Here is a 27,403-nt window from a genome sequence, read left to right on the forward strand (position 1 = left end):
TACTAATGTATATTATATCATTTTTGTGGATACTTGACTTTGGTCCCATGTTTGTAAAAGTTCATTTTAGTCATTGATTTTATATGTTAGGTATTTTTGTTAATGTTCAAATTTATCCCCGACATTTGTGAATATTTTATTTTATTCATTTGTATGATTTTATTGTACTTGTTATTCGGTTATTTGTATTATAATAATGTTTTGTAAGTGAATATTTGTTTTGTATTTCCAATTACATTTATTTTCATTATATTTTTATCTATGTATGAAATATTCGATTATACTTTAAGAACACGTATGCGTAATGAGCGTGAAAGTATCACTTGGTCGAAGTGGTGCGATCCGATACGGCATTTTAACGACATAGGAACTTGCAACAAGTCGAGTATATTTTCACTAATTAATTAAAATGATGCAAGTGTGTTATTTTAAATAGTAATTTATTTTATGTAAATGTCAATTCAAAATTTGCAATTGTATTCAATTCACATTTTAGTTAATCAATTTATTTTGTTGTATGCAAACGTCAATTTTATTTATATTCGATCACAGTTTATCAAGAGAGAAATATTCTTTATGGATGAGAAATAGTCGAGTTAGCTTTCCCGATGGAGGATTGCTAATTTCGAGATTTCTTTTCGAGTTAAGAATTTTCTCTAATTATTTAATTCGAGCAAATTAATCAACGTTCGATAAATAGATCATATTTTAACTTTATATTTGATTTATAATTTCCACCATTTACAACGAGGTGTAAGCGACACAGTACCAATTTTGGGCGTTGTGGGGGTGTTTACCCTTCCCTGCACGTAACCGACTCCCGAACCCATTTAAATGAATCTTTGGTAATGCAGACCGAATCTTGTCTTAAAAAACCAAACACAGTTTAAAACAGTGTCTCATTTTCTGTTTCTTCCTTTATTACCCAACCTAATTTGGAGGGCACCCCATTTTCACTTTTCCTTTTTGAAAACCTTTTAAACAAATGCCCTGAACTACCAAACGCATAAACCCCCAAACCCAGTTCTCTTAAACTCTTGCTTTTAAGAAATGGTGCCTCCCGAGTTCTCTCATCCTCAATCTTCTTCTTCCATGGCGAAACCTCGGAACTGGTCGTTTTGGTGCCTTCCCGACGGCTTTCTTTTCTTTGGTAGTGCATTTTTAGCTCTTCTATTAGTATGGTCGTTTTGGTCGTTTTTCACTCCAACACCAAACTTCAAACCCCCAGTAACCTATTCCTCGTCGAAGAACCCAGGGGACTGCTCGGAAAGTGGGTTCGGAGTTAACTTAAAATCGGACCCGAAAGATCCGAACTTTTACGACGATCCAGAGATGAGTTACTCCATTGAAAAGCCGGTAAAAGATTGGGATGCAAAACGCGAAGAATGGTTAAAGCATCACCCTTCGTTCGCCGCCGGATCACGAGAAAGAATCGTTCTTGTAACCGGGTCCCAGCCAAAGCCATGTAAGAATCCCATTGGAGATTATTTACTTTTGCGTTTCTTCAAGAACAAGGTTGATTACTGTAGAATCCATGGCTACGATATTTTTTACAGCAACTTGTTATTACACCCCAAAATGGGTTCTTTTTGGGCAAAGTTACCGGTCGTTAAAGCAGCCATGTTGGCTCACCCTGAAGCCGAGTGGATCTGGTGGGTTGACTCGGACGCATTGTTTACAGACATGGAGTTTAAGTTACCCTTAGAAAGGTACAAAAACCATGACTTGGTTGTTCATGGTTGGCCTAAGTTGATTTATGACAGTAAAAGTTGGACCAGTTTAAACGCTGGGGTTTTTCTGATTAGGAATTGCCAATGGTCTATGGATTTGATTAATACTTGGTCTAGCATGGGTCCAATCAGCAAGGATTATGAAAAGTGGGGTCAGATTCAACGATCAACGTTCCAAGATAAGCTTTTCCCAGAATCAGATGATCAATCGGCTCTGATATATTTGCTTTACACAGAGAAAAAGAAATATTATGACCGCATTTATTTAGAAGGAGAGTTTTATTTGGAAGGGTATTGGGTTGAGATTGTTGGAGGGTACGAAAACACAACGGAGAGGTATTTGGAAATCGAGAGAGGGGCTCCAAAGTTGAGGAGGAGACATGGTGAGAAAGTGAGTGAGCAATACGCTGTGTTTAGGGAAGAGTTCCTGAAGGTAGCTGGGAATGGGAGATGGAGTTGGAGGAGACCGTTGATCACACATTTCACCGGTTGTCAGCCTTGTAGCGGTGACCATAATCAGATGTATGCTGGCGAGTCTTGTTGGAAAGGGATGGTCAAAGCTTTGAACTTTGCTGATAATCAGGTGTTGCGTAACTATGGCTTCATGCACCAGGATCTACATGATTCCTCCACCGTCACTGAAGTCCCCTTTGATTACCCCGCTGATGAAATTCCATGGTAAAACACAACAAAACATCAAAACGGAATGGTTTTTCAGTATTTTATTACCATGTAAAAGTGTCTGATTTCAATTATATTTTTTCTAAAGGTGGGGGACTCGGGTGTTGAAGTAATGCATGATTGAAGGATAATATTGTTTACTTGTATGTTGAGTAGGTGTAGATTAAGGGTAGGGTTGTAAAATCGGGTAATCGTTCAGGTTTCAGTCGGATCCTGGCAGGTCGAGTAAAATCGGATACAAGTCAAGTCAGGTAAATTTGACACCAGATCCATATCGGGTTCAGGTCAGGTCAAATCAGTTCAGGTTATTTTCAGGTTGATTTGACACCAGATCCAGATCGGGTTCAGGTCAGGTCATTTTCAGTTCGGATCGTTTTCAGTTCAGGTCAAAACAGTTCAGGTCCGAAGCAGTTAAAAAGCAGGTTAATTCAGGTTCGGATAGACTTCAGGCGGATCTCGTTCAGATCGGGTCACATCATTGGCAGATTAAATTCAGGTCGGATCTCTATCAGATACGGATTGAGTTTAAATTGGGTTAATTTTTATTTTTAAATTAATTATTTTCGTTTTTCGCGAACGTTGAATTGCAATTTGTAATTGTATATGATTTAGAGTAAATTACTAAGAATATAAATAATCATGGTTCAATTTTATGAAAAATACAAATTTAAGAATTAAATTGAACAAATATGAAATTACAAATAAAAATTTAAATAAATTAAACAACACACATTGATGAGGGATCAAATTGAAATAATTTTAAATTTTGAGGTTGAAATTAATATAAAAAAGTACTAAATTATATCCCTTTAAAAAGTTATGGGCCAATTAAAAAATAGAATTAAGTAATAAGTATAGATCAATTTCATATGCAAATAAAATTTGGAGTACTAAATTGAACAAATATGAAATTACAAATAAAAATTTAAATAAATTAAACAACACACATTGATGAGGGATCAAATCGAAATGATTTTAAATTGTGAGGTTGAAATTAATACAAAAATGTACTAAATTATACTCATTTAAAAAGTTATGGGCCAATTAATAAATAGAAATAAGTAATAAGTTGAGAAAAAAAGTAAAACAACTAATATAGATATATAATATAAACTATATAGTTTATATTAGGGGTGTATTCGGTTCGGTTCGGTTCGGTTTTTTACCAAAAACTGAACCGAACCGAAATAAACGGGTTTTCAATATTTAAACCGAAACCGAAACCGAATAGTTAAAAAATCGAAATCGGTTTTTTCGGTTCGGTTCGGGTTTTTTAACGGTTCGGGTTTTTCGGTTCGGGTTTTCGGGTTTTCAATGAAAAAATCACTTGAAACTATATTTTTTTTACAAAAATTGCCTATTCGGTTCAATATGGAACAAATGGGTTCCATATGGAAAACCCGAACCGAATCAAAAAAATGAAGCCTTTAAACCGAACCAAAACCGAACCGTTTAAAGCCAAACCGATCCGAACTGAACCGTTTTACTAGGTTCGTGTCGGTTTTTCGGTTTTCTCGGTTTCGTTGCTCACCCCTAATTTATATATAAAGTATATGTATTATATATAAAACTATAGTTTACATATTATATAAAGTATAAACTATATACCATGTTTAAAACTATAATATATAGTTATATATGAATTATTGAACTATATAGAAACTACATTTATATATAAATTATATGAATATATATAAAATATACAATTTTATTTATATTTATGTATAATTATATATAATATATTGTATAAATTTATAGTTTATTAATATAAATTATATAGTTTATATATATATATATAGTATATATGATTTAGGGTTTAGGGTTTATATTTATATTTATATAAACTACATACTATAATTTATACTTATATATTATATTTTATACTATTTATATAAACTATAGTTTATATTTATATACTATATATATGAACTATAGTTTACATGAACTATATATATAAATATATACTGAGGTTGATATTTATATATGAACTATAGTTTACATATGAACTATATATATAAATATATATATACTAAGGTTGATATTTATATATTAACTATAGTTTACATATAAACTATATAGTTTATATACTAACTATAGTTTACATATAAACTATAGTTGATATTACATATGAACTATAATTTACATATGAACTATATATATAAACTATATAGTTTACATATGAACTATATATAGTTTATTAGTGAATATATACTATTATATACTATATACTATATAAAAACTATAGTTTATTTATATACTACATACTATAGTTTATATTTATACTATATATTATATATATAACTATATACTATAGTATAATTTACATATATGAATATATAAAAATCCTAAACCCTAAACCCTAAAACTATACATTATATAGTTTATTAGTATATAAACTATAGATATATAGACTATATGGTATATAAAATATGCATTATATAGTTCACTAGTATATATAAACTATACTATATAGTTCATTAGTATATATAAACTATATTTGTATAGTTCATTAGTATATATAACCTATAGTATAGATATATACAAACTATATATTATATAGTTCATTAGTATATAAATTTATAGTATATATAAACTATATATTAATTTATTAATATAAATATATTAATTGAAAGAATTGAAAAATATATAATGATCAAATTGAACAAATTTTAAATATGAAGCTTAAATTAATAAATTGTAACATTAAATTTGGATTAAATTGAAAAAAGGTTGAAATATGAAGATTAAATTAATATATTAAATCATTAAATTTGAACTAAATTGAATAAATTTAAAACTAAGAGACAACACTACAATATCAAATAAAGTTAAAAAGCCGCGGGTTTTTCCCTCGCTTAAGCACAAGGCTACGCGCCAAAATCAGCATCATTTCTCGTCAAATAATGTCTCTTTTCTCCAACCAGCAGTCCGTTTCATTACTTGAGTCTCAGAAAAATTCCCCTCGTTTTTTGCCGCTCTTCTTCTCTTTGCCATGGCTTCTGATTCTTCTCCTGCTAATTTTAACAACGGTTACTCTCTTCTACTCTTCAAAGCTGATTTTATATATTTGAAGTGTAATTTTTGGGTTGTTATTATTTTTAAATCTAGAGATAATGATTGTTTAGGAGCATGAGAGATAATGATTGTTTGCCTGGTAGTGCTGTTATAATCTGATGATTCAGGGGTTTCTTCAGAGGTCGAAGAGTTTGAATCACCCAAATACAAAACCACGTAAAGCAACGATCTCGCGTTTGGCGACTGCAGTTCATGGTCAGGTATGTGGGCGGTTCCCTTGAAAATCTCTCGAAAATACATATCTTCGGATGTTTGATCACGGAAGTTTATTTCCTTTTTTATGTTATTTTGATCAGCAATTCCAGGCAGTTGAGAGAAATGGCAGATCTGCTGAAGAATGACAGATTCCCAGATGATTTGTTGGTTCTATCATGTGAAGAAGATTGTGAATTGTATTCCTTTCCTCGAAAAAGGTAATAAGGGTTCTGTAAATTAGTTGATTTCAGTTCGAATGTTTTTATTTGAGTGTTTTGCCGTTACGTTATGCTTTCAGAGGCAGCGATTTACAGTTCAGAGCTGTTACTAAATGGAATAGTTGTCATATATATATACATATATATATATATATATATATATATATATATATATATATATATATGTATATATATAATCCGAGGTCGAATTTAGTATCTGTAGATTGATTTTTGGAGCGAGACTTGTTTATTCTGAGAAAGAACTGGGGAAAAGTGAAAGGGAAGAACTGAAATCAAAATCAACAACCAGCTGAGAAAATCATCAACAATCCTCTTCTTACCTGTTACTGTAGCCCATTATTTAATCTTCATATCTGAGGTATATTCTCTGTTATAGTTACCCATTTATTTATGTTTTGGTTATTGCTTTGATGAAATGGGTTGTTAATTGGTTGTTTATTTGATGCTTTTGATAGATCCATAATCCATGTTCTAGAATGCTCATAAAAGGGTTTCTTTATTGCTTTTTAACGAATGAATATGCATTTGATTCTAATATGGTGGTTTTGTTTGATGCGTTTTGTTCAACCTGTGTTCTAGTTTTTGTTTTGGTTTGCTGTATTGTAACATCAATAAATTTAATATATTTTACCATATAAAGCGCCTAACCGAGTTGAGTTTTGTTGCAGAGAAATCAGTGAGTTGTCGTCGGATGGGTGTTTCCTTTTCCTGCCCATTTGCTAAATGCAGTGATGTGGAGAATGGCTTAGAATCCATCACTGTGAAGTCCATTAGCTTTGGTGATGATGGAGTCAGAACCTCTTAGATCCATCACTTCCACCTTATTTTTGGATCTCATCTTACGATCTAATAAATCAATTTTGATTTGAAATGCTTCATAGATAGTGTAAAGATTTCCACTTGCAAATGAGTATTTAGTTCTATTTTCAGTTTAGTTAGTGGACTTTAAACATTAAGGAAACACTTAAATGTTATATATGTTTCATCTTTCAAGTGATCTTTTGAGAAGATTTTTCTTCTGGTACCTCTGCACAAAGTGAGAGTCTTGTTGATGGTAAAGTTGAAAACATGGTGTATAACATCTTTGAAAACCTAAAATTAAGGGGGGAAATCGTGAAAACAATATCCCCTGTGCAACTAATTGGAAGCTCTACCTTTCTTCATTCCGATGACTGTTTCCTGCCAAGCTGAGCTCGTATTCAGCACCGATGAAAATATTGTAGGTGAATCCTCAACACTTAACTGCAAAAGCTTGAAACACTTGGCTGGTCTCAATTGTCAACTCCATCAGGTGCCTCTCTGTTCCTTTCTTTCCTTAAAATGCATATCACTTGGTTGTACGGTTTAGGAATATAATAGTAACAATATTTATTGCGTTAACACATTAGTAGTTTTATGATCCTCCTTATTGCATTTTAAGTATGTTACTCTTACCTTCATGGTATGCTTGTCATGAACAATGTGATTACATGAACATCTTCTCTGCAGGGATAGCAGTGGTAGAGCTGGTGACTATTCCCAGGATGGAAGGTACCCTTCACGTATATGAGAAGTTGTTCAAGCAATTTTGATATCCTCTTATGTTGAAATATGCAAATTATTTAATCATATATGTTGAAAGTAACTTTTCTGGTCTTGTTGCTACACCAGGCTGTAATCATTTATATGTTGCTATAGTAAGGGTTTGGTAAAGTCGGAAATGTTTGGCACTGTTGGCCATCGAATTCCCTTTGGCTTTACCACTGATTGTATGTTTTCTTAATACAGGATGCTTGTTGAATCGATGCAACGATGCTTGTTGAATTGGTACATTGATGCTTGATGTTGCTGCTGTTTATTACTCACTGATGTCTTGTAAATTTGTTGTTGGTATGACTTAAATCAATTTTAGAACCTTATAAATTCTTATCTAAATAGTTACTCATGTGAATTATGGTGACATTTTGGCTTTAAAGCTAGAAAGTTGTCCATAATTAAACATGTTCGTAACATTTAGGTATAAAAGCTCGATGATGATATTTTCTAGTAGTATAGTTAGGCTTAGCCTTGTAAAACATTAGCTATAAGATCGAGAGTATTTATTTCAACAAAATTTATTTTGTTTAGTTGATTTTATTGTAATTTTAGTGTTTTCAAGTGTAATAAAATTACCTTCATTTATAAATATTTTTTAGTATTTATAATGTTATTCAAGTTTTTTAATCTTAAAAGTTCATCATTTCGATTAATATTTTTGATTTTAAAATTTCAAGTTAAGTTACTTAAATTATTATCAATTTTCACATTAAAAGTAAATTAGATTTATGAATATTTAACTCAGGTAATATAATTTAAAATAAAATTCATAAGATAATATTTAAATTTAATTTATTGATTATAAAAAATTTATAATATAATAAAATAAAGAAGTTATGAATTGGAATTTACATAAAAATCAAATTTATAATACAAATTATAATAATATAAAACTAAATTTTAATGTAATCATATTAATTAATCATAATAATTTATGATAAAATTTCAAAAGTAACCAATTAATTTAATTATTATAATAATTTAATTATCATTAGTTTATTATAAATTTAAAATAATATAATTATATTAATTGTAACTTCACTTATAAGTCAGGATAATATTATATCACTTAACAACATGTCAGATCATTTACAGGTTGAGTTAATTACAGGTCAGGTTCATAACAGGTCAGGTTGAAAATAGATCGGGTAATACCAGTTATTTACCAGGTTAATATCGGGTTCGGGTTCATATCAGTCGGATGCAGTTCGGGTTCGGGTATCATATTTTCGGTTCAATTCAGGTTCAGGTCGTTCTCAGGTCGGATGCAGGTCGGGTTCAGATCCACAATTTTCAGGTCCAACTCGGGTTCAGGTCAACACCAGTTTCGACTCAAGTCGGTTTCGGATCGTCACAGCGCAGGTCAAAAACAATTTTAACTCGAGTCAGTTTCAGTCAGTTTTACAGGCCGGGTCAGCTTTTTACACCCCTAATTAAGGGTATTAAAAGGATGGTTTTCGGTTGTAATCAATGTTGGGGAAATCGAGTTATATCCCACACGAACGTAGTTTTAAAATTGACCTAAAATGTCAAGATCAGAACCACCAAAGGTTGCATAGTGGATAAACCTGTCAAACTATTGAATATTAAAACACAATGGAAAAATCGAATAAAAACAATAAAGGAGAGAACACACCAAATTTAAGAGGTTCAACGAGAATATCGTCTACTCCTCGGGCGCTACACCGGATGATAACTTTACTATCAACAAAATATTACAACAAATGGAATTCTTTAGAATTCCCAAAGTGAGGGAATGAAGAAAACAAATGGAAGAGAGAACTTGTTTTGAGATGATTTCTAATGGAAATACTTAGGCATATTTATAGTTGAGTTTTAAGGACTAAACTTATAAATAACCTAATATTTTAGGGATCAAATATGGAATTCTCATGTTCAAAGTTTGACCACCAACCAAGATGAAATTTTCAATAAGTTGGCCGCCAACCAAGATGAAATTTCCAACTTGCAACATAATTTCAAGCCAAATCTAACAAATCTCCACCTTGGCTTGAAATAACCAAGCCTACTCAACTTCTTTAACTCCCTAAATTTGTAGTGCCTCTAATTGCGCTCACAAGCGCCACATACCTGAAGGTGTTCATACTTTCAGGATGTTAATCAAGTTCAAACAATGATTGAACTTGATTACTGTTACCACCTTGGTCATCATATCTGCAGGATTTTCTGATGTCACAATTTTCTGAAGTATAATATTTTCTTCTTCAAAGATCTCCTGCACAAAGTAATACCTCACGTCGATATGCTTAGTCCTTGAATGGTAGACTTGATTTTTCGCTAAGTGAATAACGCTCTGACTGTCACAATAGAGACTAATGTGACTTTGAACAACTCCCAAGTCTTTCATCAACCCGTTAAGCCAAATTGCTTCCTTTACAGCCTCTGAAACTGCAATGTATTCTGCCTCTGTAGTAGACAATGCCACCGTAGATTGCAATGTAGACTTCCAACTTACTGGGGCTTTATCAAGAGTAAACAAATACCCAGTAGTTGATTGAAGCTTATCCAAATCACCAGCATATCCAACCACACACTGACCAAGTGCTTCATCATGTTCAAAAACTAAACCAACATCCACGGTTTGTTGGAGATACCGTAGAATCCATTTCACAGTTTGCCAATGTCCTTCTCTAGGATCATGCATGTACCTGCTCATAACTCCAACTGCTTGTGAAATGTCAGGATGCGTACACACCATTGCATACATCAAGCTCCTAACTGCATTAGCATATGGAACTTTTGCCATATACTCTCGTTCTTCGTTAGTTTTAGGAGATAATTGAGAACTAAGTTTCAAATGAGAAGCCAGTGGGATACTTAAATGTTTGGTATTTTCATTCATGCCAAAACATTGTAATACCTTTCTCAGATATTGCTTCTGTGTTAAACAAAGATTCCCTCTCTGTCTATCTTTGCTTATCTCCATACCAAGAATCTTCTTGGCCTCACCTAGATCTTTCATCTCAAACTCTTGATTCAACTGAGCCTTTAATTTTGTCTATCTCCTTTTGACTCTTCGAAGCGATAAACATATCGTCAACGTACAAGAGAAGATAAATGAAAGATCCATCTTTGAGCTTTTGCAAATACACACAATTATCATATTTGCTTCTAGTGTACTTTTGACTCCTCATAAAGCTATCAAATCGCTTGTACCACTGCCTCGGAGATTGCTTCAATCCATATAGCGATTTGTTCATCTTACAAACCCATTTCTCACAACCACCATCTTTGTATCCTTCTGACTGATTCATATAGATCTCATATTCTAAATCACCGTGCAAGAAAGCCATCTTTACATCAAGTTGAGCTAGCTCCAAATTCAACTGTGCTACCAAGGCCGACAATATTCTAATGGAGGAATGCTTCACAATAAGGGAAAATACTTCATTGTAGTCGATTCCCTCCTTTTGAGCGTAGCCTTTAGCTACCAACCGTGCCTTGTAGAAAACATCTTTCTTGCTATGAGATCCATCTTTCTTTGCAAATACCCACTTGCATCCAATTGCTCTTTTACCTTTCAGTAATTGTGCCAGTTTCCAAGTGTTGTTCTTTTGGAGAGATTGCATTTCTTCATCCATGACACTTTTCCACTTATCACTTTCCAAGCTTTATATTGTTTCTTGGTAAGTGATAGGGATATCATCATCAACAATTGGAAGAGCATAGGCCATATCAACAAATCGAGCTGGTCTACGAATTTCTTTCCTTGGCCTTGTAACTGCAAGTGGTTCTAGTGTCTCCAATGGTTCTTGGGTTTGAACCTCTTCATATTCTGATTCTTCTATTGGAGTTGAAGAATCAGCTACATCAACTTATGAGATCATCATCTACTGAAACTCTACCTGTTTTGGAGTATGCTCCACCTACTGCGAAGTACTACTTGTCTGGACAGCTTCATTTGTTACCTTCTTTACTAGGGCATATTCATTAAAGGTAACATCTCTGCTACAAATTATCTTCTTGGTGTTTAAACACCAAAGGCGGAATCCCTTCACACCATGGGTGATTCCAATAAATAGAGCATTCTTTGCTCTCGGATCAAGCTTGGATTCCTTCATATGATAATGAACAGTTGATCCAAATACATGTAAGGAATCATAATCAGTAGTAGGTTTTCCATACCATACCTCCAATGGTGTTTTTCCTCCTATCGCTGATGACGACAGACGATTTATGAGATGGTCAGCATATGTCGCAGCCTCAGCCCAAAATGCCTTGCCTAACCTAGCATTAGACAATATATATCTAACTTTCTCCAATAATGTTCGATTCATACGCTCTACCACCCCATTCTGTTGTGGTATATTTCTAACGGTGAAGTGTCGAACAATACCATACTCATGACAAACGTCAAAAGAATGGGTCACACTTATATTCCCCTCCATTGTCCGACCTAAGACGTTTGATCTTTCTACCAGTCTGGTTCTCGATCATATTTTTCCATTTAAGGAAAATTCGAAGCACTTCATCTTTAGACTTCATCGGATACACCCAAACTCTTCTGGAAAAGTCATCTACAAAAGTTACAAAATAATGGTTTCCTCTCAAAGACGATGTCTTTGAAGGACCCCATACATCTGAGTGTATATATTCCATAATACCTTTTGTATTATGTATAGTGGTGCCAAACTTCACTCTCTTCTGCTTTCCCAGAACACAATGCTCGCAAAAGTTCAATTTGCAAGCCTTTGCACTTTTCAACAATCCTTTCTTTGCCAGAATTTGCAAGGATTTCTCACCAGCATGTCCCAATCGCATATGCCACAACTGGGTTGCGTCCAAATCATCACCTCCGGAAGCTATTGCAACTGCTCCAATAATTGTACTACCTTGGTAGTAATACAAATTATTTTTCCTGATGCCCTTCATGTAACATCCTGAAATCCGGGTTAGTGACTAAAATGAGAATTTTTAAAATTTGGGGATTAATTTAGGAAAATTAAAAGTTTAAGGATTTAAATAGGAGTATTTTATTATTGGATAAAAGGGTAAATATGAGATGATTATAAGGGTATTATGGTAATTTAGCTTGGAAGATATTTTATCTCCCTTATTTAGGGAGATAACACGTGTGAAAGAGGAAAAAACTTCAGAAGCTTATCTTCTTTTTTTCTTCTTCTTCCTCTCGTGGCTCCAGCTCCCAAAGGTAAGTTGATTTAATTGGTTAATTTCTGGAATTTATGGGTTGGGTTGGAATAATTAGGTGTTATATAAGCTTAAAGAAAGCTTATATAACATTAAAACACCAAGAGGAAAGAATTAGAAAGGAATTTCTATTAAGAGTTTAGAAATGAACTTTTGTTATAGAAAGGTTTTTGAAGTTCTAAGGATGGATTTGACTTGTCAATGGGTTAATTGAGAAGTTAAAGGTGATAGAATTGAATTTAGAACACATGGAAAATTTGATAAAATTCTTTAATTCAAGAATTATGGTGAATTATGAGAGATGGTAAAGTGTTAGTGTTATAGAAGGTTTACATAGGTATAAATAAGTTTTAAGGTATAAGGAGGATTAATAAGTAGAATTTAGGGTCAAACAAGACATTTTCGTGCTCAAGATGTAAGTTCTCGGGCTGTGCATCGATGCACTCTCAAAATAAATGAACATCGAATACCATTTGTGCATCGATGCTAAGTAGTGCATCGATGCATAAGAAGTGTATCGATGCCCCCTTAAAATGAAAACATCGAAGGTCAATGGGTAATTGAGAAGTTAAAGGTGATAGAATTGAATTTAGAACACATGGAAAATTTGATAAAATTCTTTAATTCAAGAATTATGGTGAATTATGAGAGATGGTAAAGTGTTATAGTGTTATAAGAAGGTTTACATAGGTATAAATAAGTTTTAAGGTATAAGGAGGGATTAATAAGTAGAATTTAGGGTCAAAACAAGACATTTTCGTGCTCAAGATGTAAGTTCTGGGCTGTGTGCATCGATGCACTCTCAAATAAATGAACATCGAATACCATTTGTGCATCGATGCATAAGTAGTGCATCGATGCATAAGAAGTGTATCGATGCACCCCCTTAAAATGAAAACATCGAAGGTGATTTGTGTATCGATGCATGGGTAGTGCATCGATACACATGTTAAGGGATACATCGATACATGGTAGAATGTACCGATGCACTTCAATGGGATATGAAATAAATCTTTCTTTCAGTCTAAGAAATTATAGATTATAGTATATCAATGGGATACTGATAGTACAAATTGTGTAGACATCGATCGAAAGCAAAGTTCGAATAGGTCGGCAGAGTAAGATACACAAAGAAAACAAGAGCTTAAGAGTGTTCGTTAAGACAAGGTGAGTACATGATAATAAGTGTACATTATGTTAAGGAATTAAGACTTGCGATGAGTCTAATTCTGATATTATATGATATAAGTACTAAAGCATAAACATGTAGTGATATGGTGTTAGATGTATGGTATATGAGTAAATTCATATGTCTAATTGTTGAATGCATCTTTATGGGTGAACTATGTCAATGCCTGTATTTATGACAATAGGTCATGTGATCATGAGATATATGATAAAATATATGTGAAAATAATATGACTCATATGTGTTTCTATTAGAATGCTATATGATCAGTTATGTATGTGAAATGGATGATATGAATACATGTTAGTATAATAAGATAGATTAGATGTTATAATTGAATGAAGGGATTGTATGAGAAATGTATGTGCGAAAATGTGTTGTATGATAGTGATCTAGGAGATATTGATAATAAGTCATAAGATTACATGCATATGTAATATAAGTTAAAAAATAAGAAAGAATATGTTATATGCATATGAGAAAAAGATATATGTGAACTATATGAAATGGGATAAAGAACTATGTGATGTGACTATGTGTGAAAAGGATGAATAATGTGAATTTCATGGAAAAATGCTACGTGAAAGTAAACTACGTGACTATGTGATCATATGAAATGTGATAAAGAGCTATGTGAAAGAACTATGTCATATGAATATGTGAATGTGTAATGAGGTAAAAGATAATGCCCATGTCATGTGTTATGAGAGCTATAGGTATAGTTGGCATGCAAAGAGTCGAGGGTCTACGCGGTCCTTCGGAATATAGTGGTCTTTAGGGATATATGTGTTATATGTGGTCCTTCGGGACATCTAAGTGATCATTCGGGACAAATTCTACGCGCCCCTAGTGGGATTTATACGAGCTGTGGTGATAGCATTGTGCACAACCTCTATGTACTCACATACCTTAAGTTCTCAATAGTGTGCATGGGCTTTGAAAAGAAAACATAATTTGATATAATGCTATGTGTATTTTTCGTGAAATGGTATATGTGATATGTGATATGTGATATGTGATATGTATAAGTGATAAGTTAGAATCATATGATAATAATGGTAACAAGTGCATATGTGTAATGGTAATATGAGATGTTATATAGTTATGTAGGATATAATCATAGCAATTATTCATGTATTGTTGTGGTTGAGATTACATTATACGTTTATGTTCAATATATGCTCATATGATGGAAGTGAATTAATGACAAGGAAATAAGTAAAGATAAACATGTTAGTGATGAGTTCAATAGGTATATAAGTATAATGTGTATTACATAAGGTGTTCATGCATTTGTTAGTATACTTTATGTATTTACATGTTGTTGGGATTTTCGGAAGCTCAAATCGACAATCAGAACGGTTTGCAAAGAGGGGTCGGAACGGTTTTGTGTTTAGGGAGTAAGGAGATTGAAAAATAGAGAATTGCACAACGATTTATACAATTCAACGATTTATAGTGGTTTGACTTTCTCAACCAAAGTCTACGTCCACTACCTTAGCTCCTCACCAAGGATTTTCCAACAAATTCACTAATTTGTTCTTTCTTTTGAGGATAAAGAGTAACCTTACAAACTCCCTACTTTTTCCGGGCTAAACTAGAACCTTTCCCTAGCTTTTATACGGAATAAGCTAGAACTTTTCCCCTTTACAATAGGATAAAATAAGTAAACAAGAAAACCTCTCAAAGGTAGGTGTTTACAAGAATTAAGCTCACAAGAACAAAATATTTACAAGAGAAAGATGAAATAAGAATGAAAAACTCTTCTCTTGTATTTGATTGCTTGGATGGTTGTTCTCTTGCTTCTTCAAGTGTCCTTAGCTTGTATTTATAGCTTGTAATGTGTTTGAAGTCGTATATAGTTATTGGGGATGTTTTGGAGCCGTTTGGGGATGAGAAACAATTAATAAAACATCTTGGAGCGTGGGGGGAATCGGTACCCCTCATGGGGAATCGGTTCCCTAAGTGCAATCTATTTTTGACCGTTAGACAGGGGAGAATCTGTTCCCCCTGGGGGGGAATCTGTACCCCCTGGATAATCTGAATTTTTCTTGGCTTTGAAACGGTTCGAAATACTTTGTAAAATTGTTTTAAAAATAGTTTAAGTATAAAACACAATTTTACACTTTAGTAAGGATTAAAATGAACTTTGAAAGACTTGGAGTAATATTTTGATATTCGAATAATTACATCGAATATACTTAGAAAATCTTTTGTAAAATCTTAAAATTCATTTAACTTAATTTGTTATATCGAAACATTAAAATATTTTCAACAATCTCCCCCTTTTTGATATAACAAAACATTTTAGTAATTTTAAAATTTTGAAATCAAGTTTGAAATTACTCCCGCTTACTTTAACACTTCTCCCCTTTAACACCTTAACACTTCTCCTCCTTTTTGTTAAATCAAAAAGACTCTAATCTTTGAAGTTCAAAATAACTTTGGAGAGTAAGTAGTAAATTTGACATTTTAAAAATCATTTGAAAAAATCAAAGCTCCCCCTCAATAAATGCATTCCAAATAAAATTATGCTTTTAGGATCTTGACACTTAAACAAAATTGAATTTCAACAAAGAATAACAAACATATTAGTAGCACATGAAATTCAATACTTCCAAGTCTAAAATACTTTATGCAATATCAATTATTGAAATTAAGTGCATATGCATAAAGTTTTCCAAAAATGTTATGCATTTGAAAATTTTGATATCAATTGTTAGAGAGATATCATTTTCATTTAAACCACATGCATAAACATTTAAATTTAGGTCAAAAATTTTAAAATTTATAAAATCAAAACATTTGAAAAGTTGATATCAATTGTTAGAGAGATATCATTTGCATTAAAACCAATTTTGACCAAAATTCCTTATGATGAACTAAAAATTCTAAAAAATTCATTAAAACTTTAAAATGTTCATCATAAAACCTTTTTAACATACATGAGATTAAAACAATAATGTATAATTATTTAAAAACAAAACTCATGCATGCTTAAAATCAAATGAGCAACCAAATAACTGAAATTAAAAACATTAAACTTAGAGGTTACCCATTCCTTTTCATGTGTGGCTAGAGCATCTTGAATATCATCATTTTCATCACAATTGCTTCCACACACCTACAAGAGACATTCATTTTGATTTTGGTATCCAAATTGCTTTGGATCCTTGGACGTTAGTTTCAATGCCCCTTGTTCCTTTAGGAATCCACACTTGTCTAATTTTAAAACGTTTTCCTTTCTTCAAAGGACAAGTATGTTCCTTATGACCATGATAATGACAATGTGAGTATATTGTCATTATTGAACTAAATGAATTATATAAAATGATTTCTTTTTCTTTTGTTAAGCATTCAAGCTTAACTTTTAAATCAAAATTTTCTTTTTCAAAACTTTCAATTTTTATTTTTGAAATCTCTAAATCCTTTTTCAAAATTTCATTTTGGCTTTCAAAATCTATTTTTGTTTTCAAAAGAAAATCATTTTCGATTTTAAATTTTGAAATCATTTTCTTATATTTGGAGTTCATGGCCTCAAACTCCGAATATAACCTATTAAAAGCATCTTGTAACTCATCAAATGTATATGAATTAAATTCATTTGAGTTAGAAGATACCTCGGGCTATTCACAAGCCATTAGAGACACCACCTTTGTTAGTTCTTCTTTCTTGTTTCCATGGATTTCCTCAAGCTTATTCCAAATCTCCTTGGCACTTGAACATGAAGAAATCCTTTCATAGATTTCATGACCAAATGCACAAAACAACATGTGCATGGCCTTGTCATTAAGTTAAGCTTTCTTCCGTTCTTTGTCACTCCTCTTCTTCTCCTTATTCTTTGGAGAAGAGTAGCCATTCTCGATTATCTCCCATGCATCAAGATCATTGGATTGGATGAATACCTTCATTAATTTCTTCCAATGATGATAGTTGACTCTATTGAAGTATGGAGGCTTGTCTGTTGGTAGGGAGTCTTCCATGTGGAACGAACCGGAGGTAGAAGCCATCTTCTCAGTTGTGTCGAGAATTGGTAGAGCTTCTTCGAGGATCGTCTCAAGGTGGTTAAACCTTCTTAATGAGTTAAGCTCTGATGCCAATTGTTGAGATTTTCGGAAGCTCGAATTGACAACCAGAATGGTTTGTGAAGAGGGGTCGGAATGGTTTTGTGTTTAGGGAGTAAGTAGATTGAAATATAGAGAATTGCATAGCGATTTATAGTGGTTCGACTTTCTCAACCAAAGTCTACGTCCACTACCTTAGCTCCTCACCAAGGATTTTCCAACAAATTCACTAATTTGTTATTTCTTTTGAGGATAAAGAGTAACCTTACAAGCTCCCTAGTTTTTCCGGGCTAAACTAGAACCTTTCCCTAGCTTTTACACGGAATAAGCTAGAACCTTTCCCCTTTACAATAGGATAAAATAAGTAAACAAGAAAACCTCTCAAGGGTAGGTGTTTACAAGAATTAAGCTCACAAGAACAAAATATTTACAAGAGAAAGATGAAATAAGAATGAAAAACTCTTCTCTTGTGTTTGATTGCTTGGATGGTTGTTCTCTTGCTTCTTCAAGTGTCCTTAGCTTGTATTCATAGCTTGGAATGTGTTTGAAGTCGTATATAGTCATTGGGGATGTTTTGGAGCCGTTTGGGGATGAGAAACAATTAATAAAACATCTTGGAGCGTGGGGGGAATCGGTACCCCTCACGGGGAATCGGTTCCCTAAGTGCAATCTGTTTTTGACCGTTAGACAAGGGGGAATCGATACCCCCTGGGGGGGAATCTGTACCCCCTGGATAATCTGAATTTTTCTTGGCTTTGAAACGGTTCGAAATACTTTGTAAAATTATTTTAAAAATAGTTTAAGTATAAAATACAATTTTACACTTTAGTAAGGATTAAAATGAACTTTGAAAGACTTGGAGTAATATTTTGATATTCGAATAATTACATCGAATATACTTAGAAAAGCTTTTGTAAAATCTTAAAATTCATTTAACTTAATTTGTTATATCGAAACATCAAAATGTTTTCAACAATCTCCCCCTTTTTGATATAACAAAACATTTGAGTAATTTTAAGATTTTGAAATCAAGTTTGAAATTACTCCCCCTTACTACTCCCCTTTAACACCTTAACACTTCTCCCCCTTTTTGGTTAAATCAAAAAGTCTCTAATCTTTGAAGTTCAAAATAACTTTGGAGAGTAAGTAGTAAATTTGACATTTTAAAAATCATTTGAAAAAATCAAAGCTCCCCCTCAATAAATGCATTTCAAATAAAATTATGCTTTTATGATCTTGACACTTAAACAAAATTGAATTTTAACAAAGAATAACAAACATATTAGTAGCACATGAAATTCAATACTTCCAAGTCTAAAATACTTTATGCAATATCAATTATTGAAATTAAGTGCATATGCATAAAGTTTTCCAAAAATGTTATGCATTTGAAAATTTTGATATCAATTGTTAGAGAGATATCATTTTCATTTAAACCACATGCATAAACATTTAAATTTAGGTCAAAAATTTTAAAATTTATAAAATCAAAACATTTGAAAAGTTGATATCAATTGTTAGAGAGATATCATTTGCATTAAAACCAATTTTGACCAAAATTCCTTATGATGAACTAAAAATTCTAAAAAAATCATTAAAACTTTAAAATGTTCATCATAAAACATTTTTAACATACATGAGATTAAAACAATAATGTATAATTATTTAAAAACAAAACTCATGCATGCTTAAAATCAAATGTGCAACCAAATAACTAAAATTAAAAACATTAAACTTAGAGGTTACCCATTCCTTTTCATGTGTGGCTAGAGCATCTTGAATATCATCATTTTCATTACAATTGCTTCCACACACCTACAAGAGACATTCATTTTGATTTTGGTATCCAAATTGCTTTGGATCCTTGGACGTTAGTTTCAATGCCCCTTGTTCCTTTAGGAATCCACACTTGTCTAATTTTAAAACGTTTTCCTTTCTTCAAAGGACAAGTATGTTCCTTATGACCATGATAATGACAATGTGAGTATATTGTCATTATTGAACTAAATGAATTATATAAAATGATTTCTTTTTCTTTTGTTAAGCATTCAAGCTTAACTTTTAAATCAAAATTTTCTTTTTCAAAACTTTCAATTTTTATTTTTGAAAGCTCTAAATCCTTTTTCAAAATTTAATTTTGGCTTTCAAAATCTATTTTTGTTTTCAAAAGAAAATCATTTTCGATTTTAAATTTTGAAATCATTTTCTTATATTTGGAGTTCATGGCCTCAAACTCCGAATATAACCTATTAAAAGAATCTTGTAACTCATCAAACGTATATGAATTAAATTCATTTGAGTTAGAAGATATCTCAGGCTCTTCACAAGCCATTAGAGACACCAACTTTGTTGGTTGTTCTTTCTTGTTTCCATGGATTTCCTCAAGCTTGTTCCAAATCTCCTTGGCACTTGAACATGAAGAAATCCCTTCATAGATTTCATGACCAAATGCACAAAACAACATGTGCATGGCCTTGGCATTAAGTTGAGCTTTCTTCCGTTCTTTGTCACTCCTCTTCTTTTCCTTCTTCTTTGGAGAAGAGTAACCATTCTCGATTATCTCCCATGCATCAAGATCATTGGATTGGATGAATACCTTCATTAATTTCTTCCAATGATGATAGTTGACTCCATTGAAGTATGGAGGCTTGTCCGTTGGTAGGGAGTCTTCCATGTGGAATGAGCCGGAGGTGGAAGCCATCTTCTCGGTTGTGTCGGGAATTGGTAGGGCTTCTTCAAGGATCATCTCAAGGTGGTTAAACCTTCTTAACGAGTTAGGCTCTGATGCCAATTGTTGGGATTTTCGGAAGCTCGAATTGATAACCAGAACGGTTTACAAAGAGGGTTCAGAATGATTTTGTGTTTAGGGAGTAAGGAGATTGAAAGATAGAGAATTGCATAACGATTTATAGTGGTTCGAATTTCTCAACCAAAGTCTACGTCCACTGCCTTAGCTCCTCACCAAGGATTTTCCAACAAATTCACTAATTTGTTCTTTCTTTTGAGGATAAAGAGTAACCTTACAAACTCCCTAGTTTTTCCGGGCTAAACTAGAACCTTTCCCTAGATTTTACACGGAATAAGCTAGAACCTTTCTCCTTTACAATAGGATAAAATAAGTAAACAAGAAAACTTCTCAAAGGTAGGTGTTTACAAGAATTAAGCTCACAAGAACAAAATATTTGCAAGAGAAAGATAAAATAAGAATGAAAAACTATTCTCTTGTGTTTGATTGCTTGGATGGTTGTTCTCTTGCTTCTTCAAGTGTCCTTAGCTTGTATTTATAGCTTAGAATGTGTTTGAAGTCGTATATAGTCATTGGGGATGTTTTGGAGCCATTTGGGGATGAGAAACAATTAATAAAATAGCTTGGAGCATGGGGGAATCGGTACCCCTCACGGGGAATCGGTTCCCTAAGTGCAATATATTTTTGACCGTTAGACAGGGGGAATCGGTACCCCCTGGGGGGAATCTGTTCCCCTTAGGGGGAATCGGTACCCCCTGGGGGGGAATCTGTTCCCCCTAGGGGGAATCGGTACCCCTTGGGGGGGAATCTGTTCCCCCTGGGGGGAATCTGTACCCCTTGGTCAATCTGAATTTTTCTTGGCTTTGAAATGGTTCGAAATACTTTGTAAAATTGTTTTAAAAATAGTTTAAGTATAAAACACAATTTTACACTTTAGTAAGGATTAAAATGAACTTTGAAAGACTTGAAGTAATATTTTGATATTCGAATAATTACATCGAATATACTTAGAAAATCTTTTGTAAAATCTTAAAATTCATTTAACTTAATTTGTTATATCGAAACATCAAAATGTTTTCAACACATGTCTCACTAAGTCTATGACTTAGCGTCTAAGTGTTTTACACATAGGTGTGGATAAGTCAGAAGATCAAGCTTCGGATCCGTAAAGCAGCATATCCAGTGCAAAGTTCAGATCAGAAATATTTTGTAAAGTATGTCTTTTCATATAATTTAGTATGTTGGCAAGTAACTAAGTCATTATATATGTACGCTCTGATGGAGTGTGTTAAGGTTTTAAACATGTTTATGTAAAATATTTACTTTATAGAATAGAAGTTTTTAAATTTTCTATGTTTTTTATAAAAGTATATGCTTTGAATGGTCAATGTGACACCTCGGACTCGGATATGGGTTGGGGTGTTACACTTCATCATCACAAGTGCACCATATGTGACTTTTAAAGCTCCATCTCTCATAGTGACTACTGAACCTTTGGATTCCAAGGCTCCCAACGAGATGATATTTTTCTTCAAACTGGGCACGTATCGGACATCAGTCAGAACTCTGGTTGATCCATCTTGATTATTCAATCGAATTAAACCTATCCCAACAGTTTCACAGGCATTGTCATTGTCCATATAAACATCTCCTGCATTTAATTTTACTAAATCGGAGAACCACTCTCGATTAGGGGACATATGATAGGTACAACCCGAATATAATATACACTCATCTGAATGGAATGTTGTTGATGAAACAAGCAATGATATGTCAGATTCATTTGCATCATGCTCTGCAACACATGCATCTGGAGCAACTTTTCCTTTATTCTTCAGCTTCGAACAATCTTTCTTCCAATGGCCTTTCTCATGACAAAAGGCACATTCATCTTTTCCCAGTATGGATTTCGACTTTGATCTCCCTCTCCATTTTGACTTTTGACTTTTTGAGCGACCTCTTGCCACCGTGGCCTCCACTGCTTCGTACTTACTCTCTTTCTTGGTTTTCTTCCTGAGCTCATAACTATACAAAGAAACAGTTACATATTTAAGGGTAACATTATCCTTACCATGAAGTAACGTTGTCTCAAGGTGCTCAAATTCATCTGGAAGAGATGACAACAACATCAAGGCCAAATCTTCATCTTTGAAGGTTTCATCCATGCCCAATAAGTCTGCCACTAGCTCATTGAATGCAGTGATGTGTTCATTCATACTGGTGCCTGGTTGATAATCAAATCTGAATAATCTTTTCTTCATGTGGAGACGATTCTGAGAGATTTTCTTTAAGAATTTTTCCTCCAATGCTTTCCATATCTTACTTGCAGAAGTCTCGTTCTTGTAGCCATACTTCTACTCCTTGGAAAGACAAGATCGAATCGTGCTGAACGCCAAACGATTGATTGTTCCCCATTCTTTCTCCTCCATATATTCGGGCTTTTCTTCCTCAATGGCGATGTCTAGACCTTGTTGGAATAAAGCGTCTAACACCTCGCCTGGCCACATGCCAAAATGACCGGATTCATCGAACAACTCCACCGAGAAATTTGTATTTGACATCACCCTCCTCACCGGTCCAGATGAAGAGCTTGATGTCTCAACTAATCAGTATTTTGGCATTTTAATTCTAACGAACAATATTCAATATCACAAACTATATCTTTTCAGCAACGGAACCACCAGGATAACCTCAACCGAAGCTCTGATGCCAATTGTTAGGGAAATCGGGTTATTTCCCACACGAACTTAGTTTCAAAATTGACCTAAAATGTCAAGATCAAAACCACCAAAGGTTGCACAGTGGATAAACCTGTCAAACTATTGAATATTGAAACACAATGGAAAAACTGAATAAAAAAACAATAAAGGAGAGAACACACCAAATTTACGAGCTTCAACGAGAATATTGTCTACTCCTCGAGCACCACACTGGATGATAACTTCACTATAAACAAAATATTACAACAAATGGAATTCTTTAGAATTCCCAAAGTGAGAGAATGAAGAAAACAAATGGAAGAGAGAACTTGTTTTGAGATGATTTCTAATGGAAATACTTAGGCCTATTTATAGTTGAATTTTAAGGACTAAACTTATAAATAACCTAATATTTTAGGGATCAAATATGGAATTCCCATGTTCAAAGTTTGGCCACCTACCAAAGAATTTTCCAATGTGTACAAGTTAGCCACGAAATATGAAATTCCCATGTTCAAAGTTTGGCCATCAACCAAGATGAAATTTCTAATAAATTGACCACCAACCAAGATGAAATTTCCAACTTGCCAACTTAATTTCTTGTGGAATTCCCAAACTCCACGAACATGGAAAATCAATTCTTTAGTGGAATTCATTTTCAAAGTTTGGCAAATATGGAATTCCCAAACTCCACGAACATGGAAAATCAATTCCATATTTGAACATGAGTTCCACAAACCAAACTTCAAACTTAATTATGGGAAATTCCAAGTAGCAGTTAATCACAGAGGCTGTTGGGAAGTCCATCACTGAACATGGCAAAACATTCCTTGTGATTGTACTCTGGAACCGTATGACCTGCTCCCTGCAAAAACCCAAACTCCATTACATGTAATTTCTTCAAAAAATCACTGTCAATAAGTAACATTTTCGTTCACAACTCTTGCCTTCACAGTTGCAAATGTGACTTTGTTTTCATATTCTCTCGAGTATCTGTAAGAACCAAGGCATCAGAGAAACTCCTATGCATATGGGAAACATCTGTTTATATCCAACATGACCATTAACAAACCTTGGCCTCCAATCATTAGCAATGGATAAATTCAGGGACTTAATCCATGATTCCGTTCCCCACTATGGAAACGTTGCGTCATGGTCGCCAGTCGCCACTGTAAAGAAACTAAGATTCAGCACAGGAGAAATAGGAAAGCGAGAACCGAGAGAGGTTAGCAAGCAAAAGTATAACCTTTATATTAGAGCTCGGTAACCTTTAGTATTGAGACATGATAGCTTACAGAACTCTAAAGATCCTCGTCATAATCCAGGCTTCCGTTACATCTGAACCATTCTTTGATTGTTCCCTGGTATTCAACAACATTACATTAATGTTAACTCAGATATGTTACTTGTTTCTTCCGTAAAGCTTCAATTCTTACCATTCTGACGTGGAGTGCTTTCTGGACACCGATATCATTTGCCCAAACTTTCAAAAGGTAAGAAGGATAGTTCTGTAACATGGCTGAATCAGAAGCTCAATCATCTAAACGTAAAAACATTTATGGAGTGAGAGAGATAAAGAGCAAGAAGATTTACGCGACATCCAAAACATTCAGAAGGCCAAGAGCTTTCATTAGTTTCTAAAAGATATTTTCGGTTATTCTCAAAAACATCCACATCTCAAAGTTCGGAAGGGCAGCATATAGGCTCCAAGATATGCTTCGAGTATATTTGTGCAGTGCACTAGAAAGGAAAAAGCCAAAAGTGTTATTAATCATGTCTTGTCAACACGGAGAAAGATTTAAGGCATTACCAAAAAATGAACCTATGAGAAACAGGTTCAGTTGCAATTCTACCTCTGAGATAGCCTGAAGATCATTTGCACACCTTTTGTTACCGACTTCTACTTCTGTGTATTCTCCTTTACAATTCCTTTTGGCTGACTGCAAAGCCAAAAAATTCTCAACAACATCAGCATAAATATATACGATTTTCTTGAAGAATCATTTAGAATTAAGGGTATAGATAACTGTATGCTTCAATATAAGTGGTCATCCGTATATGCTACTCCATATTAGAAGCATTAAAAGAAGGGATTTACGTCCAATAACCTTGTAAAGTTCATCGGAGATAAGTGCCATATGATTATAATATGGACTCCTTGCGTTAATAACCCTGCAAAAATTGCTAGAAATGTTGATGCATCTTGGAATCTAAAACCCCGTAGGATAAAAAGAAATTTTTGAAGTGAAAGAAGTTACCAAGTAGAGCACTTACTTTGAGATTGAATGCTGTTACGCCTGTCTCTTCAATATCTGAAGCAGAATGAGTAACCTGGTTATTGTCCCTTGATTAACAATTTATATATGAAATGCAAATCTTATGGGGATGAACATGTAGCTACCATCTGCTATTGCTCGAGTAATTATAGGTACAACCAAGCCCGACTACGAGATACCGACAATATAAAGTGGATTGTTGATGAAATTGGGATGGCTCTCCAACCACTGAACAGAAAATCATACCCTTTCAATGGTTATAAAGTTTATATTTTACCGGAAATATAAAATTTTGACGTTTTTGCAGTAAGAACAATATATGGCATATTACTTATCCAAATATATATGGCATATTTAAGTACAAGAGATGAAGTTGAGATTAGTGTAGACCTTTTTCAAAATTTATAACGACTAATAGCATGTTTCGTTTCCCGTCTTGAAACCTTGCGGTGTCTTTGAATAAGAGAATCCAGTACCAACAGGGGCATCTAAGAAGATTATACTTGAAACCTATAAAGTTACCAATGATGTTCACAAATCAAATATCACCAAATGGAAATAACGAGACATAATACTACAGTATGCTTCAAATCAATTAGATCTCACCTTCGTCCATGCATATGGGTTCAGCGAAAAAGTTGGTAAGCTGCCATTGTACTCCACCATGTTAAATTTCAAGGGACCTATATGGATTTGGATTCTAAGTTATCACCATATCACATATTAGTGCACTAAATTGCAGACTCCCCTGGGCTGGGATTAAGACATAATAAGAGGAATCAAAGAATCACATTACCTACTTCAAAGAACAACACAGAAGCACTAGAGCAGCCAGGGCCTCCAGTGAGCCACAGCAAGAGAGGATCCTCCGCTGGATTCCTTTCTGATTCAATAAAATAGGAAAAGCTCCGAATCATCCACCCCTATGTATCTGAGACACGTTAAATTATCGAACTGGTTATGACCAGTTCTAAGAGTTGAAGAAAACAATTCCATGTTATCCAGATTCCAGTTTCATATATCTGAAATATTATCATAACCTATGCAAAGAATAAAAGGAAAAGATTAGCAGAAGGATGTAAGAAGCTTACCCAGTTTCAAGCTTGGAAGGAAGTGAAGCATTAAAACCAGGAAGAGAGGTGACCTCTGAATATGAAATTGCAGGCCTACACCAAATCCTTAGAAACACCAAGTACAAGCATACAGCCTTCAAATATTTTATCGACATCTTTGCAGCTATTCTGCTCCACAACAAACCTATATATGTAGTCTTAAATATGAACTCACTACATCAAAAGTGTTATGTAGCGGCGTTTTTAGCGGCGTTTTAAGAGCAAACGCCACAAAATTTAAGTATATCGCGGCGTTTACAATACAAATGCCACAAAATGATACTTTAGCGGCGTCTTTTAAACAAACGCCGCAATAGAGTGTAAGTTAGCGGCGTTTATAGCTAAAACACCGCAAAAGATATGTTTATAGTGGCGTTTTTTCAACAAACGCCGCAATAGAGTGGTAATTTTTATAGTGGTTTTTTTCAACAAACGACGCTATAGAGGAGTAATTTAGCGGCGTTTACTAAACAAATGTCGCAATAGTATTGTTTATAGTGGCGTTTGTGCGAAAAACGCCGCAATAGAGTAATAATATAGCGGCGTTTACGCCGCAAAAATATGAACTACAGTGGTGTTTTTTTTAAAAACGCCGTAAAAGGGTCAATATATGCTCCACACTTTTCTCCTGCCCAATCCCTAAATTCATTTCAG

General features: G+C 33.7%; 1 protein-coding gene, 1 long non-coding RNA gene and 1 pseudogene across 2 annotated transcripts; 2 read left to right on the forward strand and 1 right to left on the reverse strand.

The window, feature by feature from the left end:
* Window positions 1–952: 952 nt before the first annotated feature.
* On the forward strand, window positions 953–2,416 carry LOC120138055 (putative glycosyltransferase 7). The gene has a single exon (XM_039153665.1). It carries the CDS (start codon window positions 1,051–1,053, stop codon window positions 2,410–2,412), a length of 1,362 nt encoding a protein of 453 aa, XP_039009596.1. The 5' UTR covers window positions 953–1,050; the 3' UTR covers window positions 2,413–2,416.
* A 4,650-nt stretch (window positions 2,417–7,066) lies between these two features.
* LOC120138166 lies at window positions 7,067–7,769 on the forward strand. Its single transcript, XR_005517500.1, has 3 exons — window positions 7,067–7,211; window positions 7,409–7,450; window positions 7,688–7,769. It is a non-coding gene; the product is annotated as an uncharacterized LOC120138166 (long non-coding RNA).
* Window positions 7,770–24,139: 16,370 nt separating this feature from the next.
* Window positions 24,140–26,562, reverse strand: LOC120138214 (annotated as a pseudogene).
* Between the last annotated feature and the right edge of the window lie 841 nt (window positions 26,563–27,403).

This window comes from Hibiscus syriacus, unplaced genomic scaffold, assembly GCF_006381635.1.
Source record: "Hibiscus syriacus cultivar Baekdansim isolate YM2019G1 unplaced genomic scaffold, ASM638163v2 tig00110678_pilon, whole genome shotgun sequence".
Lineage (NCBI taxonomy): Eukaryota > Viridiplantae > Streptophyta > Magnoliopsida > Malvales > Malvaceae > Hibiscus > Hibiscus syriacus.

Excerpts from the sequence above, each read along its gene's own strand:
- LOC120138055 (XM_039153665.1), top strand. The coding sequence starts at position 1,051 with ATGGTGCCTCCCGAGTTCTCTCATCCTCAATCTTCTTCTTCCATGGCG.